Source organism: Halichoerus grypus, chromosome 1, assembly GCF_964656455.1.
Source record: "Halichoerus grypus chromosome 1, mHalGry1.hap1.1, whole genome shotgun sequence".
Taxonomy (NCBI): Eukaryota; Metazoa; Chordata; class Mammalia; order Carnivora; family Phocidae; genus Halichoerus; species Halichoerus grypus.
The window spans coordinates 144001292-144014565 of NC_135712.1; the positions used below are offsets into that span (position 1 = coordinate 144001292).

The following is a 13274-nucleotide window of genomic DNA, read 5'->3' on the forward strand; positions in this document are numbered from 1 at the left end:
CAGTAGTTAGGAATGTGTTAATTTCTACATATTTGTGGGTTTCCCAAAATTCTTTCTGCTATTGCTTTCTAATTTCATTCTGTTGTATTTGAAGAACATACTTCATATGATTTCAGTCCTTCACATTTATTGAGGTTTGTTTTATGGCTTACCATATAGTGTCTCCTGGAGAATATTTTATGTGCATTTGAGAAGAATGTATATTCTGTTGTTGGGTAGAGTGTTTTATAGATGTCTGTTAGGTCTAGTTGTCTTATAGCATTGAGTCTTCTATTTCCTTGTTGGTCTTCTCCCTAGTTGTTCTACACATTATTGAAAGTGAGGTATTGAAGTCTCCAACTATTATTTTTGAATTACCTATTTCTCCCTTTATCTCATTGAGTTTTTGCTTCATGTATTTTGTTGCTTTGTTATTACGTGCATACGTGTTTGTAATTGTTCTGTCTTCCTGATAGATTGCCGTTTTTGTCATTGTAAAATGTCCCTCTTTATCTCTGGTAACATTTCTCTTTTAAAATCCATTTTGCCTGATACTAGTATAACCACTCCAGCTTTCTTTTGGTTGCTGTTTGAATGACCTATCTTTTCCTTCTTTCTGCTTTCAGTCTATCTGTATCTTTGAGTATAAAGTGTTTCTCCAGGGCGCCTGGGTGGCTCAGTTGGTTGGGCGACTGCCTTCGGCTCAGGTCATGATCCTGGAGTCCCGGGATCGAGTCCCGCATCGGGCTCCCTGCTCGGCGGGGAGTCTGCTTCTCCCTCTGACCCTCCCCCCTCTCATGCTCCCTCTCTCTATCTCATTCTCTCTCTCAAATAAATAAATAAAATATTAAAAAAAAAAATAAAGTGTTTCTCCACTAGACAGCATATAGTTGGATTTTCTTTTTCTTTAAGTAGGCTCCACGCCCAGTGTGGATCCCAACGTGGGGCTTCAACTCACGACTCTGAGATCAAGACCCGAGCTGAGACGCTTAACCCAACTGAGCCTCCCGGATACCCCTGTATCTTTTTTTTTTTTTTTTTATCCAGTCTGACAACCTCTGGATTGTTTAATTATTCACATTTAATGTTATTACCTGCTGTGTTATTTTGAGAGACATTTCTTTTGTGTTCCTAAGTTACAAGGCCCCTTTCAAAGTTATGGCACCTTTCTGCTTCTTTTGAGAGCAAAGTCCTCTGGTAATGATGCTGATACTGAAACACTCTGAGGAGAGAGAAAGGCTGGGGGCAGGGATGGGGGTGGGTGGAGAGGGGAGTGCATGTTGGAGGGGTAAGCTCAGCCCCACATTTTTGATGAGGTATATTGAGGCACTTTCCATTTAGGACTCTCTCAAGTCAGTTTTCTCTACCCCACGTCCTATTCCTCTTTCTTCATGGGTGAGAATCTTGGAGGTAGGGAACTTCAGTTACTAATCTGCTCTTCAGTCAAAATCTCTGTGGTACACCTTCTGATATTCCTTTCTAGTCGCTAAAGGAGAAATTGGGGTCTTTGATTTCGCACAGCTTTCAGAGGAGCTGCAGCTTAAAAGTGGAATGCTTTTCCAAAATTTAATAGGTCCCTGCCCTGATGGGCAGAACTTCATGGAGGACTAATTTCTGAATCCTCATGGAAGACAACTAAAAATGAATACACTCTGGATCCAGAGGGAGTCCTCTCGTGGCCCTAAGCCCCAGTTCTCCTCTGATCTGGTGTTTAATGGGGAGGAAGAAGGAAGAAGGTGGAAGCCTTACCCTGCTGCTGAATGACAGAGGTTCAGCCTCATTCAGGGCCTGCAGAGAGGGCATTTTAAGCCCGGAGGGTGAATCGGGTACAGATGGATGGAAGCAGAGGCGGAATCTGCCCTGCTAGCAAACTCCTCAGCAGTGTGGCCTGAGGGCACACTCCCAGAGAGCAGAGAGAAGATGAAATGAGGACAAAGTGAGGAGGCTTATTAGGAGCCAGAAAGTCAGCTCCCCCCACCCCCACAAGCACTTCCCAGAGGGCCGCTGACCTCACCCTGGGCTGTGACTCAGGTCTGAGGGGGCCAGCACCTCCAGACCGCATCTAAAACTGTTCACAGAGTGGGCAGGCACTCCAGGCAGCCACCAAAGCTAGCACGTTGTTAGACCAGAACTTTCTCTGAAGCAGAAGTGAGAGGTACACATCTCTTGAAAGGGCTCTGCTTCTCAGAGCTGGAGCTTCCTTTAAACTCTCCAGCCTGGGAGTTGTGGGAAGCTGTTGGCCCGAGGTCGGGGTGCTGTCTACAGATTGCTCTCAGGAGTGGAGCAGTCCTTAGTGGGTATCTCTCCTCACCCGACAAGTGTCCTTTCTCTCTGTCACCTCTCTGGCTGCCTGCCCGGCTCCTTTTCTGTCTTGCGGGGCCTCATCCTGGCCGGCCTTCCGCAGCTGCTGCCTGTGAGCAAACTGCTCTGTCAGGAGGTCATGAGGAGAAGAGGAGATGTCACTGCCCCCCCTCTGTTCCTCTCTTCTGTGCCCAGTTGCCTCTGAGAACCAGGAGTGGACCTCCCGACCCACGGCTTTGCTTTGTTTTTGTCCCCAGGAACTTCTGCACTATTTAATCGGTACCCTGCTCCTCCTAATCGCCTCCATTGTGGCAGCCTCCAAGAGTTACAGCCAGAGCGGACTGGTAGCTGGAGCGGTGAGGACAGTCTCGGGGGAACCTTCACGAATGAGTTCACTTCTAGCGCATTTTCTTCCTGATGGGCAGCGAGGAGATTGTTTCCTGGGGCCTTTCTTTCCCAGAAAAGTACCCATCAGAACCCACCTGGATCCAGCTAACAGCAGCCTCCAAAGAGCCGGGTCCACAACAGAGGGCCTCAGCAGGTGGATGGTCGGGGTTCCTGGCACACTCAGATGGCGCCAGCGGCCCAGCCCTCCCTCAGACAGCCATTCCTTACATCAGGGGGCCAGTCGGTCTTAATGCACATGCCCGTTCGGGTCATTCATTGGTGGCTGCCTCAGGCTATGCAAAGATCCTGAGGCCTCTTTGGGGCCCAGAAAAAGAGCATGTGATCAATTAGTGATCCCTGCCATGAATGGTAGCTCTGCTGGTCCTGATTTATAACAGTATTCAGGCCGGGAAACAACGCTCCTAGACCTTGCAAAGGTGAAAATTAATCCATCTGATAGCCTGAATAGAAAGATGGAAATGTATAAAAATATAGTGCTGTGGGAGCTGTGTTTACCACACATATGCAAATATATATACATGGGTGTGTTCATGTGTATGTATTTATTTTTAAAAGACATAGATTCCTGCCATCTGATTTCTGATTTAGCTAATTGGTTACAGTTTGGTGGCCTGTGGGCCAATACTGATTTGCCTCACTGATGAGCAGATGAAATTTTTTGAATGAGGGTTTTTCTTTTGTTTTGTTTTGTTTGTTTTTTTTTAGTGAGAGGGAGAGAGAGCAGGTGGGTGCGAGAGCAAGGTAGGGGCAGAGGGAGAGAGAGAGAATCTTAAGTGGGCTCCGTGTCGGCACGGGGCTCCATCTCACAACCCTGAGATCATGACCTGACCCAAAATCAAGAATCAGACGCTTAATTGATTGAGCCACCCAGGCACCTCAATTTTTTAAATGAGTTTGAAGAAAAGCTCTATGAGACAGGCACTCTTTCATTTATATGTTAGCAAAATTCTCCAGACTTTGGGCTGGGAGTGGGTTAATGCCTGGAATTCCACCGAGGGGTGGGGTCTGTCCTCCAAAGATGGGCACGGGGCAGCCAAGCCTTTGAATACTCATGAGCTTAAGTGCCTCCCTCTGCGGTTTCCAAGGAGAGGGGTGGGCACCACCTACAGCTTACCACCCGCCCGACTACAGACAGGCTGGTGAGGGAGACAGAGGAAACTGGTGCCCGTTGTGTTTCGGGACCACATGGAGAGGTTCCCCCTGGGTTTCATGATTCAGGTTGCACACAACCATGTTTGTTAGCCCCAGAATCCCAATAAGCCCCATTTATCATACACCAGCTTGGTGCCTAGGACCAAGCCTCGGCCATGGGGGAGCCAGAGGAAACAAAAAGATACAGTCCTTGCTTATGAGAAAATGGTCATCCAGTTTAGGAGTCAAGGCCGAGGCCCACGAAACAATCAGCAAACAAGGCATTGTCATCCAGAAGAGCACCACGTAGCAGTATAATAAACTGTTCAATTATGCAGTGCAGACAGTAGGAGACCGGGATGGTATCTAATGTGCTAATTGTGCAGAACAGACAATGAGGGGCCAGGACAGGCTCCAATAGGCTAATTATGTGGTGCAGACAATCAGTGCAAAGGGAGCCAAGGAAAGGGACCTGGGGGAGGGGAAGCCGGCTGTGGGCCTGTGGGGGCAGCCTCTTCTGTGAACCAGCAGCCAGGCTTGGAAAGCAAACCAAACCCTTGGAGACCGTGCCCTTGGCCTGGCTGCTCCCGGGCTGTGCCTACTGCACGTCAGCCCGTGGTTGTGGCCATGTCGCCAACCGGAGGCCATTTGCAAGTCCGGGAACATCTGGGCAAAAATCGAGCAGGGCTCTGGAGCCAGATTCCTGGGGCTCACATCCCATGTCCGGCCCTTGCTGGCTCGTGGCCCTGGGCAGACTAGTTGACTTGCCGTCCCTCCATGTCTTTAGCTGCCAGATGAGGGAGATGGGAGGTAAGAGCAGCACCCACCTGGCAGAGGGGTGGGAGTTGAAGGGACCAGCACACCTAATGGGCTTAGGACCCGGGCGGGCACAGAGTCGGTGGTCAGTAAGTCATAGCTCCTACGTTGCTGTTCACAGGTCAGGAACTGACTGCAGGCTTCCAAGTGCCAGACAGACACCAGAGTGTGTGCCTGCTTCTCTCTGGACCATCGGATGAGCCCCACCCGAGGCCCTTTTCCTCCCTGGCCGCCCTGCTCCTCATCTTTAAGTGAAGCTGGACGGGGCTGGGTCAGCTTTCCTAGGTCAGCGAGGTCAGCCACTTGAGCACTGGGTAGATCCTCAGAAAGGGAAGGAGCGCTGCCTTCACTGATTTTAGTCTAAGATTGTTGAAATATGTGCAAACGTAGAACTGTATATCAAGGCCTCAGCTTCTGGCTATGACACAGCTATAAAGTGAGACAGAACAGAAAGCCATTAAGAGTGAAATGCAATGCTGCCCCATCCAGTAAAATCCATTTGAACGTTAGAAATTTAAAAACCCCTACTGAAATGTACAGTTCCACCTTTTTCTCTTTCATTAGCCCAGATAATTGTCTTTTACAGCGCCTTGGCCTCAGCTCAGTTGTAAATACGAACCCGAACATGGGCCCTGAAGTTGCCTGGAGTGAGGAGGGCCAGGAGGTGGAGCCCAGAGCCTGAGGGCCAGGCCTGAGCGAGGGCCCTGCACCTGAGCAAGGACCAGGTGGTCAGGTCACTCGGTTCCCCAGGCTCCCCCTGGGCCCCAGCTGCTACAGGGATGAGAAACATAAAGGACAGCCTGAGTGATTGGCCCTTGGCCTGGGAACCTCCTTTCTTCTCTGTCCTGTGCAGATCTTCGGTTTCGTGGCCACCTTCCTCTGCCTGGCGAGCATCTGGATGTCCTACAAGATCTCGTGTGTGACCCAGTCAGCAGGTGAGTTCCGGTTGTCCGAACACAGGCGATCTCTGAAAGTTCCCTCTGCTGGGGAACAGGAGGACGGCCTGTTGTGGAGGTCAGCAACAGGGAAGGGCCCCACTGCAGGGGAGGCCTTGAGGGGTAGGGGCCCAGGTGGCAAGGCGGAACCCAAGGCCCTCTGCTCTCGTCCTGTTTCCATAGCCCCGGGCATCCTCACGTGTCTACCTCTGATGCTGAAGCCTTTTCTTTAAATCCATTTCCTAATGACAAAAATGAAGTGTAGAGAATTTAGAAAGTGCACATAAAGAAAAAGAAAAAATTTTTCATGAAAACCATCTGTCATCACGTTACCCAGAAATAGCACCTGCTGGGTGTCTGTCCTTCCAGTATTTCCTCTCTCTGGATGGATGGATGAACAGATATAAAGATACATAGATAGGTATAAAGATACATAGATCTATTTGTTGCTTTTATTAAAGGATCTGACCTTATGTGTTATTTGTAACCTGCTCTTGTTCTTCTATTTAACCACCAATCAGGCATTTTCCCCACATGGTTGGGGATTCTTCTCCAACATGTTTTTTTTTTTTTAAAGAATTTATTCATTCATTCATTCATTCATTCATTCATTTTTAGGATTTTATTTTTAAGTAGTCTCTACACCTACCGTGGGGCTCGAACTCACACTCCCCACTGACTGAGCCAGGCGGGTCCCCTCTTCCCCCTCACTTTTAATGGCTCCATGCCTTGGGTGCAGTTCACTGCAGTTCCACTGCACGTCTGTGTCATAGTTTACTTGTCTCCTATTTGGGGTCATTATGTTTTGTTTCTTTAATTCTTTGCTACTAAACAGTGTTGTAAAGAACATCCTTATAAATACAGCCCCACACTCATCCCTAATACCGTTTCTCTTTAGAATGCCTTCCTAGAAGTAACACTGCTAAGAGCTATTTTGATTAGTCCACTTCTCTACTCCAGCCCTTCCTCTCTTTGTTCTTCTACACCACAAAATGTCAGAGCACGCACGGCCTGTGGGCTGAGCTGCCCCGCAGAAGGGTTGTTTCATCAGAGCTTCCGTTTCCTTCCAGAAGCTACTGATGCTGAGGGCAGGGAGCCAGTCACAAAAGACCACAGACTGTAGGATCCCACTGATGGGAAATGTGTCGAATGGGCTCATCCCAAGAGGCAGAAAGAAGATGGTGGGGGGCGGGGGGCGGGTGTTGCCAAGGGCTGGGGGATGGGATGGCAGATGGGCCCTCTTTTGGAAGTGATGAAAGATTCTCACATTGTGGTGGTCAGTGCTTAAGCCATCCTGTGAATATTTGAAAACCTTGGAAGTGTACACTTTAGACGGATTTAGTGGATTGTGTGGTACGTGGAGTCTATGTCGGCCAAGCTGTTTAAAGAAAAAAAAAATGAATAATAAAAAGTAGAGAATGTGAAAGAGAGTTACTAGGTAACAGCTAAAGGTGATACATGTGTAAATATTGGCAGAAACATACGGCTTAAAATTCAGTTAGGAAGAGCCAAAAGAAAGAGCTAAGACACTTCAAGTCCCTCTGAGGATGGGCTGGGGGGTGCGGCAAGGTGGGGAGCAGCGATAGAAATCCTCCCCGCACTACTGAATTTTTTTCTCTTTGAGAAGTGTATTTGGAAAGGCTAAAATCATTCCAAGGGCGGTGGGTGCTGGGTGGAGGAAGGAGGAAGTGCACTGAGCCGAACCGGGTCAGCCCCCTGCTGTGTGGCTTCTGCGTGGGCCCTGCCCTGCCAGCCGGCCTAACTTTGCCATTTCCTTCCCAAGATGCAGCTGTGTGATGCCACCCAGGCCCGGCCCCGCGGGAGGCCCTGCGCACAGGAGGGTCAGTGGGCCAGCCCCCACGAAGGGCTTCTGACCCCGTGCTCTTGTGCCAAAGCCCCGTCCACGCGGGTGGGCACAGGAGGGGGGCTTCGGCGTCCTCCAGGGCTCCTGAGCCGCGCGGAGCCTCTCTTTCCAGTTGTCCTTGGAGAATAGTCCTCCCCGCCCGGGAAAGAAAACCAGCCTCCAGGGAAATCTGGTCTCTCCCTCCTGCTTTGAGAACCACCTGCCTCAGGGACTGATGACCCCACTTAACCCACGAGGGAGGGGTTTCTGAAAACTCCTGCCTAACTCTGCTTCTACTTCACATTCCTCAGGGGAGTGAAGCCGCCTTAAGTCCTCTTAGAGAAACCAAGCCATCTCCTAATTTCTCCAGCTTGGAAAGCCTCTCTCCGGAGAGAGCCTCTTCCTTGAGTGAGCCGTGTCTGCAGAAGCACTCTGTGGTCAGCCCGTCCCCAGAGAGGAGATCCCGGCTCCTTTCGGGCCTCAGCCTTAATTCCCACTGTGTGTGTGTCTGTGTGTCTGTGTGTGTGTTGTATGTGTGTGTCGGTGTGTGGGCGTGTGTGTGTTTTGTAATAAAATATTGACTTGGCCACTTGCACAAGGATTTCTTATTAACTGAGGCTGTCGACCAGGAGTAAAGTGATGGGGCCCACAAAGCTCGTGGGGACGCCTGGGGGCCCGCTCCTGCGTGTGCACACCAGCCCCTCCCCGGAGCTGAGAACAGCGAAGGATGCAGAAGATACGGGCCGCTCAAGATTTGCATATTTTCAGAGTCAATCAGTGGTGAAGGGTGGAGGCCAGTACCGTTCACACAGGACAGAAAGCAGTACTCAAGAGCGACACAGGCAGCCCTAAAAAAAAGGGGGTAGAAAATTCTGGTACCTACTACAACACGGATGAAGCTCGAAGACATGACGCTGAGTGAAATAAGCCGGACACCCCAGGACAAGCCCTGTCTGATTCCATTTGCAGGAGGTTACTAGAGAAGTTACAATTCAGAGACAGAAAGTCGAAGGGTGGCGGCCGGGGCCTGGGGCAGGGGACTGGGGAGTTCGTGTGTCCACTTGGGAAGATGGAGATGTTCTGGAGATGGATGGCGGTGGCTACCCAACAACAAGAATAATACCACTGCACGGCGCACCTAAAAATTGTTAGATTCGTACGTTTTATGTTCTGTATCTTTTACCACAATTTTTTAAAAAAGCAATAGAAGACATTCTGTCTAGGCACCTCCGCAGCTGGAAGAGCCACTTGGGGCGCGGGGGAAGACAGAGACCCAGGTCGCACCCAGCCCAAGGCCAGCAGCACGGCCGGCACCATGTTCTAGCGGGTGCTCGAGAATCCAGGCTGTGGGACGCGGGCGTCTTCCCTAAACCAGGCCCTCCCTGGGGCTGCTCAGCCCAGGGGCCGTACCCCCGTGTAACCCAAACTCCATACCCAGCTCCCCGGCTCCCAGCACCGGGAGGTGACCCATGGGGCAGGCGCGGCCAGGCTGAACCAAGTAAAGAGAGGAGGGAAGACTGGACCTGGAGGGAGGACAGGGCGTCAGGGGCCAACCTGAGCCCCAGGAGGGGGCACTGGGAGACCAGGCCAAAGCTGGCCTGCCCACATCCTCCCCCACAGTCAGCCAGCTCCCTGGCGGGCAGAGCCTCCCTGGGGAGGGAGGGAAGATGGAGGGTGGCGCTCTCCCTTGGGGAAGCCTCTGCCACCCACAAGAAAAACCTGCTCAGAGAGGCCCTCTGAGATGGCCTTGTGGGGTTCTCTCCAGCAGGCTGGTGTGAGCAGCAATAAAACTGCCCACACCTACCCTGAGCAGGCTGGCGGGGACCCAAGGAGAAAGCCGAGAGGGAAGCCAGGCTGGTGACAGAGCTGGGATTTGAATCCGGGTCCGGCCCTCTCCTGGGCCTGGCGTGTGACCACCGTACCCGGGAACGGCCAGGCCAGAGGTGGCCTGGGCCAACTGGCTTCGTCCACAGGCAGTTGGCTCTGGTGTCTGCAGACGGGCCCAGAGGAGGAAACAAGTGTGTTCCTGAGGGAGGCCCTGCCAGGACCTGACACACTCCTTGTGCTTGCAGCCGTGTGCTAGAAGCTTCTCTTCCAGACACCTTTACCTGCTCAGCCCTCCAGCCAGGATGCTAAGGTGACCCCGAGCTGGCCCATCCCCTGTACCACCATCTCCCACCCAGGCCTCCTCCCCAGCATGAAAAGCTGATGTTGCCATGGAAACACAAGGGCCTTTGGGGCCTCTCCTCAGCAACCAGCACTTTGAACATCCTGTGAACTCTCAGGGGTGCTTCAGGGGGATCGTGGCTGTCTGATTTTATGTGCAAAATAGGTTAACCCCTTAAACCACACACTCTCCTGCTCTCAGTAGCAAACACTGACCCTGGAACCCCTCGACCCTCCCGCCCGGCCCCCCCCCCAGCCTCCCTCACCTTGGGCAGCTTCAGGGGACCCTGGCCTCGCGCCTCCAGGTGAGTGTCTCTGAACCTGCCGCATCCTGGGTGTCCTGGGTGGAGCGGGATTTCTCCGACCCGCACAGCCAAGACAAAGCGGGAATGAATGCAGAGATGAGGCTACGGCCGCAGTGCTCTTACTCCAAATTGTGGGCTTTTCAAATTAATCCCGTTCTTATGGACTGACCTTACAGTAAGTATATAGAACTGTAAGCTGGCCATTTATATGGATACCTTTTTCCTGTTTTACATAGTGGAGTTTCATACAGTTTAGATTGAAAAGGGGGGTTTCTCTGTTTAAAAACAAAGCAAAAAACAAAACTAAACGTTCAGAACCCCCTGAGAGGCAGGTTGCTGCCAGGCTGGGCACCAGGGGGCTGGCTAGAGCAACCAGCCCAGGCTGGGAGAGGGGACATGGAAGGGCCTCCTCACGAAGGCCACCAGGAGGCTAACTGGAGCGTTTGGACCTTGTGAGGTGAAGGGGGCAACTGGTGGCTCGCTGGGGTTTTACTGTAATTTTCTCTGTCCAGGAGAATTACGCAAATGAGAAAGACCACGGTTAACTCCACGCAGAGTTGTGCAAAAAAGGAAATGCGGTATCAAGTGTGCCCCTTGGCTCAGGTAACAGCCGGAATAATGGTCCCGCTGAATATCCACCTGACCAAAACGATGAAAACCCCTCCCTTCCCCGGGCGGGGGGGAAGCACCCCAGGGCTGCCAGATGCCCCGAGTGCCCGAGAGACGGGGAAGTCTAGATTTTTAGGCTCCACATTTCCTGAGGTTAAAAAGGCTGCCAAACAAACTTTTAAAAGAGACGCTTCAGGCCGAACCAAGCCCGTGCGGAGGCTCTGCGCCGCCCGCGGGCCCTGGGTTTGCCACCCTGCGGGGCCTGCGGGCGCCGGGGACCGAGGGTGTCTGTCGCGCCCCAGGAAGTCAGGGCTGAGGCCGCAGCGAGCCGACGCTTCGCGGGCCGGCACCTGCTTCCTCCCGAAACCCAGGGCAGCGCGCGGGGCGGGGGCCCTCCTCGGGGAGTCCCCGGGGTCCCCCGCCAGCAGCCGCGCCCGCTGGTGCCCTGCCACCCCTCTCGCAGCTGGCCTCAACTTTCCTTCTTGCGAAAACAAAACCCTGCGGCGGCGCACGTGGCCGCCGGGCGCGTCCTCGCCTAGCAGCGCGCGCCCTCTCGTGGCAGCGGGGCGCAGCGCGGCTTTTAACCTTGAACCGTGACTGTGCCAACTCCCCGTTTCCTCACCCCTCCGCGTGTCTCCTCTCCCAGCATAACTTCCCGACCCTCCCATTCACCGCATCTTTGCTTTTCTTATTATATAGCTCTATTGCATTATATGGACTGCCTAGAAAGTGCAGACAACTACAGTAGTTATTTGTAATTGAATGAAATGGCCATCGCGCCAAACGAAATCTTTTGGGACTTCATTCACTTACCGTTACGTAGCGGTAACAGACACCCCCTTTCCCCCTTTATGCAACACTTTACATCCTCTGGGCCTCACGAGTCTTGATCCAGCCACCACTGCAGTGCCGGTCTTGCAAGGGCTGTGACCAACTTCATGCCGTCGTAACCACACAGCTGACGCCTGTGGACTCTCACGTGGGAGCTTTCCTGTGGACGCTGCCGGGGTTCCCAGCCAGCACCCACACTGTGCAACCCCCAAGTGCAGGAGAGTGCCTGCCCTGGGGGGTAGTAGCGGCCGATGGGACACAGGAGTCAGTGGATACGTCTGTTCTCCTCTCCCGGGACAAACTGTCCTGAGACAGGTTTTACATCACTTCTCCGAGACAGTTCCGTGGGACTGATGAAGTTTTAGAATATAAGTGAGGTCCGGAGCCCACGACCAAGAAAGAATTCTTGAGACGTCTCTGGGGCAAAAAGGTGATTTTATTAAAGCCTGGGGACAGGACCCGTGGGCAGAAAGGGATGCTGCCCTGGGGTTGTGAGGGGTGGCTGATTATATACTTGGGAGTTGGGGGAGGTAAGGAAAAGGGAGGTTTCAAAAGGATTTTTGTATGTTAAAGACTCACAGGATACCAGAGGCCTTGCATGGTCAAGTTAAGGTTGTTTTTCCTTCTAGTAAGCGTAGATAAGTAAGATAGTTGGGAGCTTCCTGGAGAAACATTACACTTTGCCCTCTTCAAGTATCTGTCAATGGGCTGCAAATTATAAGGACATTTAATTGTATCTACATTCCCTTCTGGAAGCTAGGCCATTGAGAGAAATGCTTTGTCCTTGTAAATTGCGAAGACTTTCGTAAACTGAAGGAGATTCCTGTCCTGCAAGACTGTGATCTCTATCAGTTAACCATTCGTTTTTCCTTTAGGGCAACCAGGAGTGCCTGAGGAATGTCACACATACCACATGGTGTGTGTGTGTGTGTGTGTGTGTGTGTGTGTGTGTGTGTGTGTGTGTGTAGGGTGTCAGCTTCTGCTTTGTCCTCAGCTAGCCCTCTGCTCCCTCATCAGGACCAAGGGAAGAACCATACAGCGGTGGCCAGCTCGGCTACGCATCCTTCTATTGGCTCTCTCCTTCCCAGCTTCACTCCTGCCACACGTGGTTCGTTGGGCTGGATCCGTGGGCACAAGAAGCAGGAAATACGTGGTGGCTGCATGAATAGCCTTACTCAGGGGGTGTCCTTGGAAGACAGGAGTGAGGGGAAATAACTCCAAAAGTCAGAGCTCCGCGCAGTGCATCTGATCATCCACTTGGGTGGAAGTGGCCCAAGGACCAAGAATAGAGCCTTGGGGAGAGGTGAATGGCCAGGGGTCTGGAAAGAGAAAGATCAGGAAGGCCCTGCGGGGTGGGCGGGACAGAAAGCCACCAAAACTCTCAAACAGGCAAGTCATTTGACAAGACGTGGATTTCCTACAAAATAAAAATCCTGGGTGATGAGGCCACTGAATGCCAGAAAAAAGGCAGCGCAGGGAAAAAAAAAAACAAAAAACCTTGCCCATGGCCATATATTTTAGGACTAAGAGGCAAGGGAAGACAGAATGAAGAGGCCGGTGGAGCTGGGCTGGCTGGGGGCTGCGAGGGCGCACAGAACAGCAGAAGCGAAAACCTGGGGCAGATTTCACAGGTCCCGTGGAGCAAAGACCTCAATCTGAGCTGGTCCCATTCCGACTGCACCAATTAGCCGCGGGACAAGGAGGGACAAGAATCAGGTGTGGGACGGGGTCTCCGGATTCTACCCCACTCTGGAGGAAGCCCCAAATATTCCCCAACTTACTAGATCCGGGCTGTAGTTTTGTGGTTTTGTGGGCGTTTTGTTTTTTGGTCTGGACTGTGCTCGCTGCTCTTTTGCAAGAACCTGCTCACAGGACACACTCATGGCGACCTCTATTGGTGGTTCATATAAGGGTCAGTCAGAGGCCAAGCCGAGAATGGTGTTTACCCAT

General features: G+C 52.1%; 1 protein-coding gene across 5 annotated transcripts in view; it reads left to right on the plus strand.

The window, feature by feature from the left end:
- The window catches only part of CMTM7 (CKLF like MARVEL transmembrane domain containing 7), a 50758-nt gene extending 42747 nt beyond the window's left edge, over positions 1 to 8011 (plus strand). Inside the window, exons 3-6 of one of the 5 annotated variants that reach the window (XM_036078860.2) lie at positions 2538 to 2636; positions 5489 to 5570; positions 7354 to 7411; positions 7725 to 8011. In XM_036078860.2, the coding sequence (XP_035934753.1) occupies positions 2538 to 2636; positions 5489 to 5570; positions 7354 to 7367 (195 nt within the window). In that variant the 3' untranslated portion in view covers positions 7368 to 7411; positions 7725 to 8011. Of the gene's footprint in view, positions 1 to 2537; positions 2637 to 5488; positions 5571 to 7353 lie in introns of all 5 variants that reach the window. The other 4 variants (XM_036078858.2, XM_036078862.2, XM_036078864.2 and 1 more) reach the window with 4 other exon arrangements.
- Positions 8012 to 13274: the final 5263 nt, after the last annotated feature.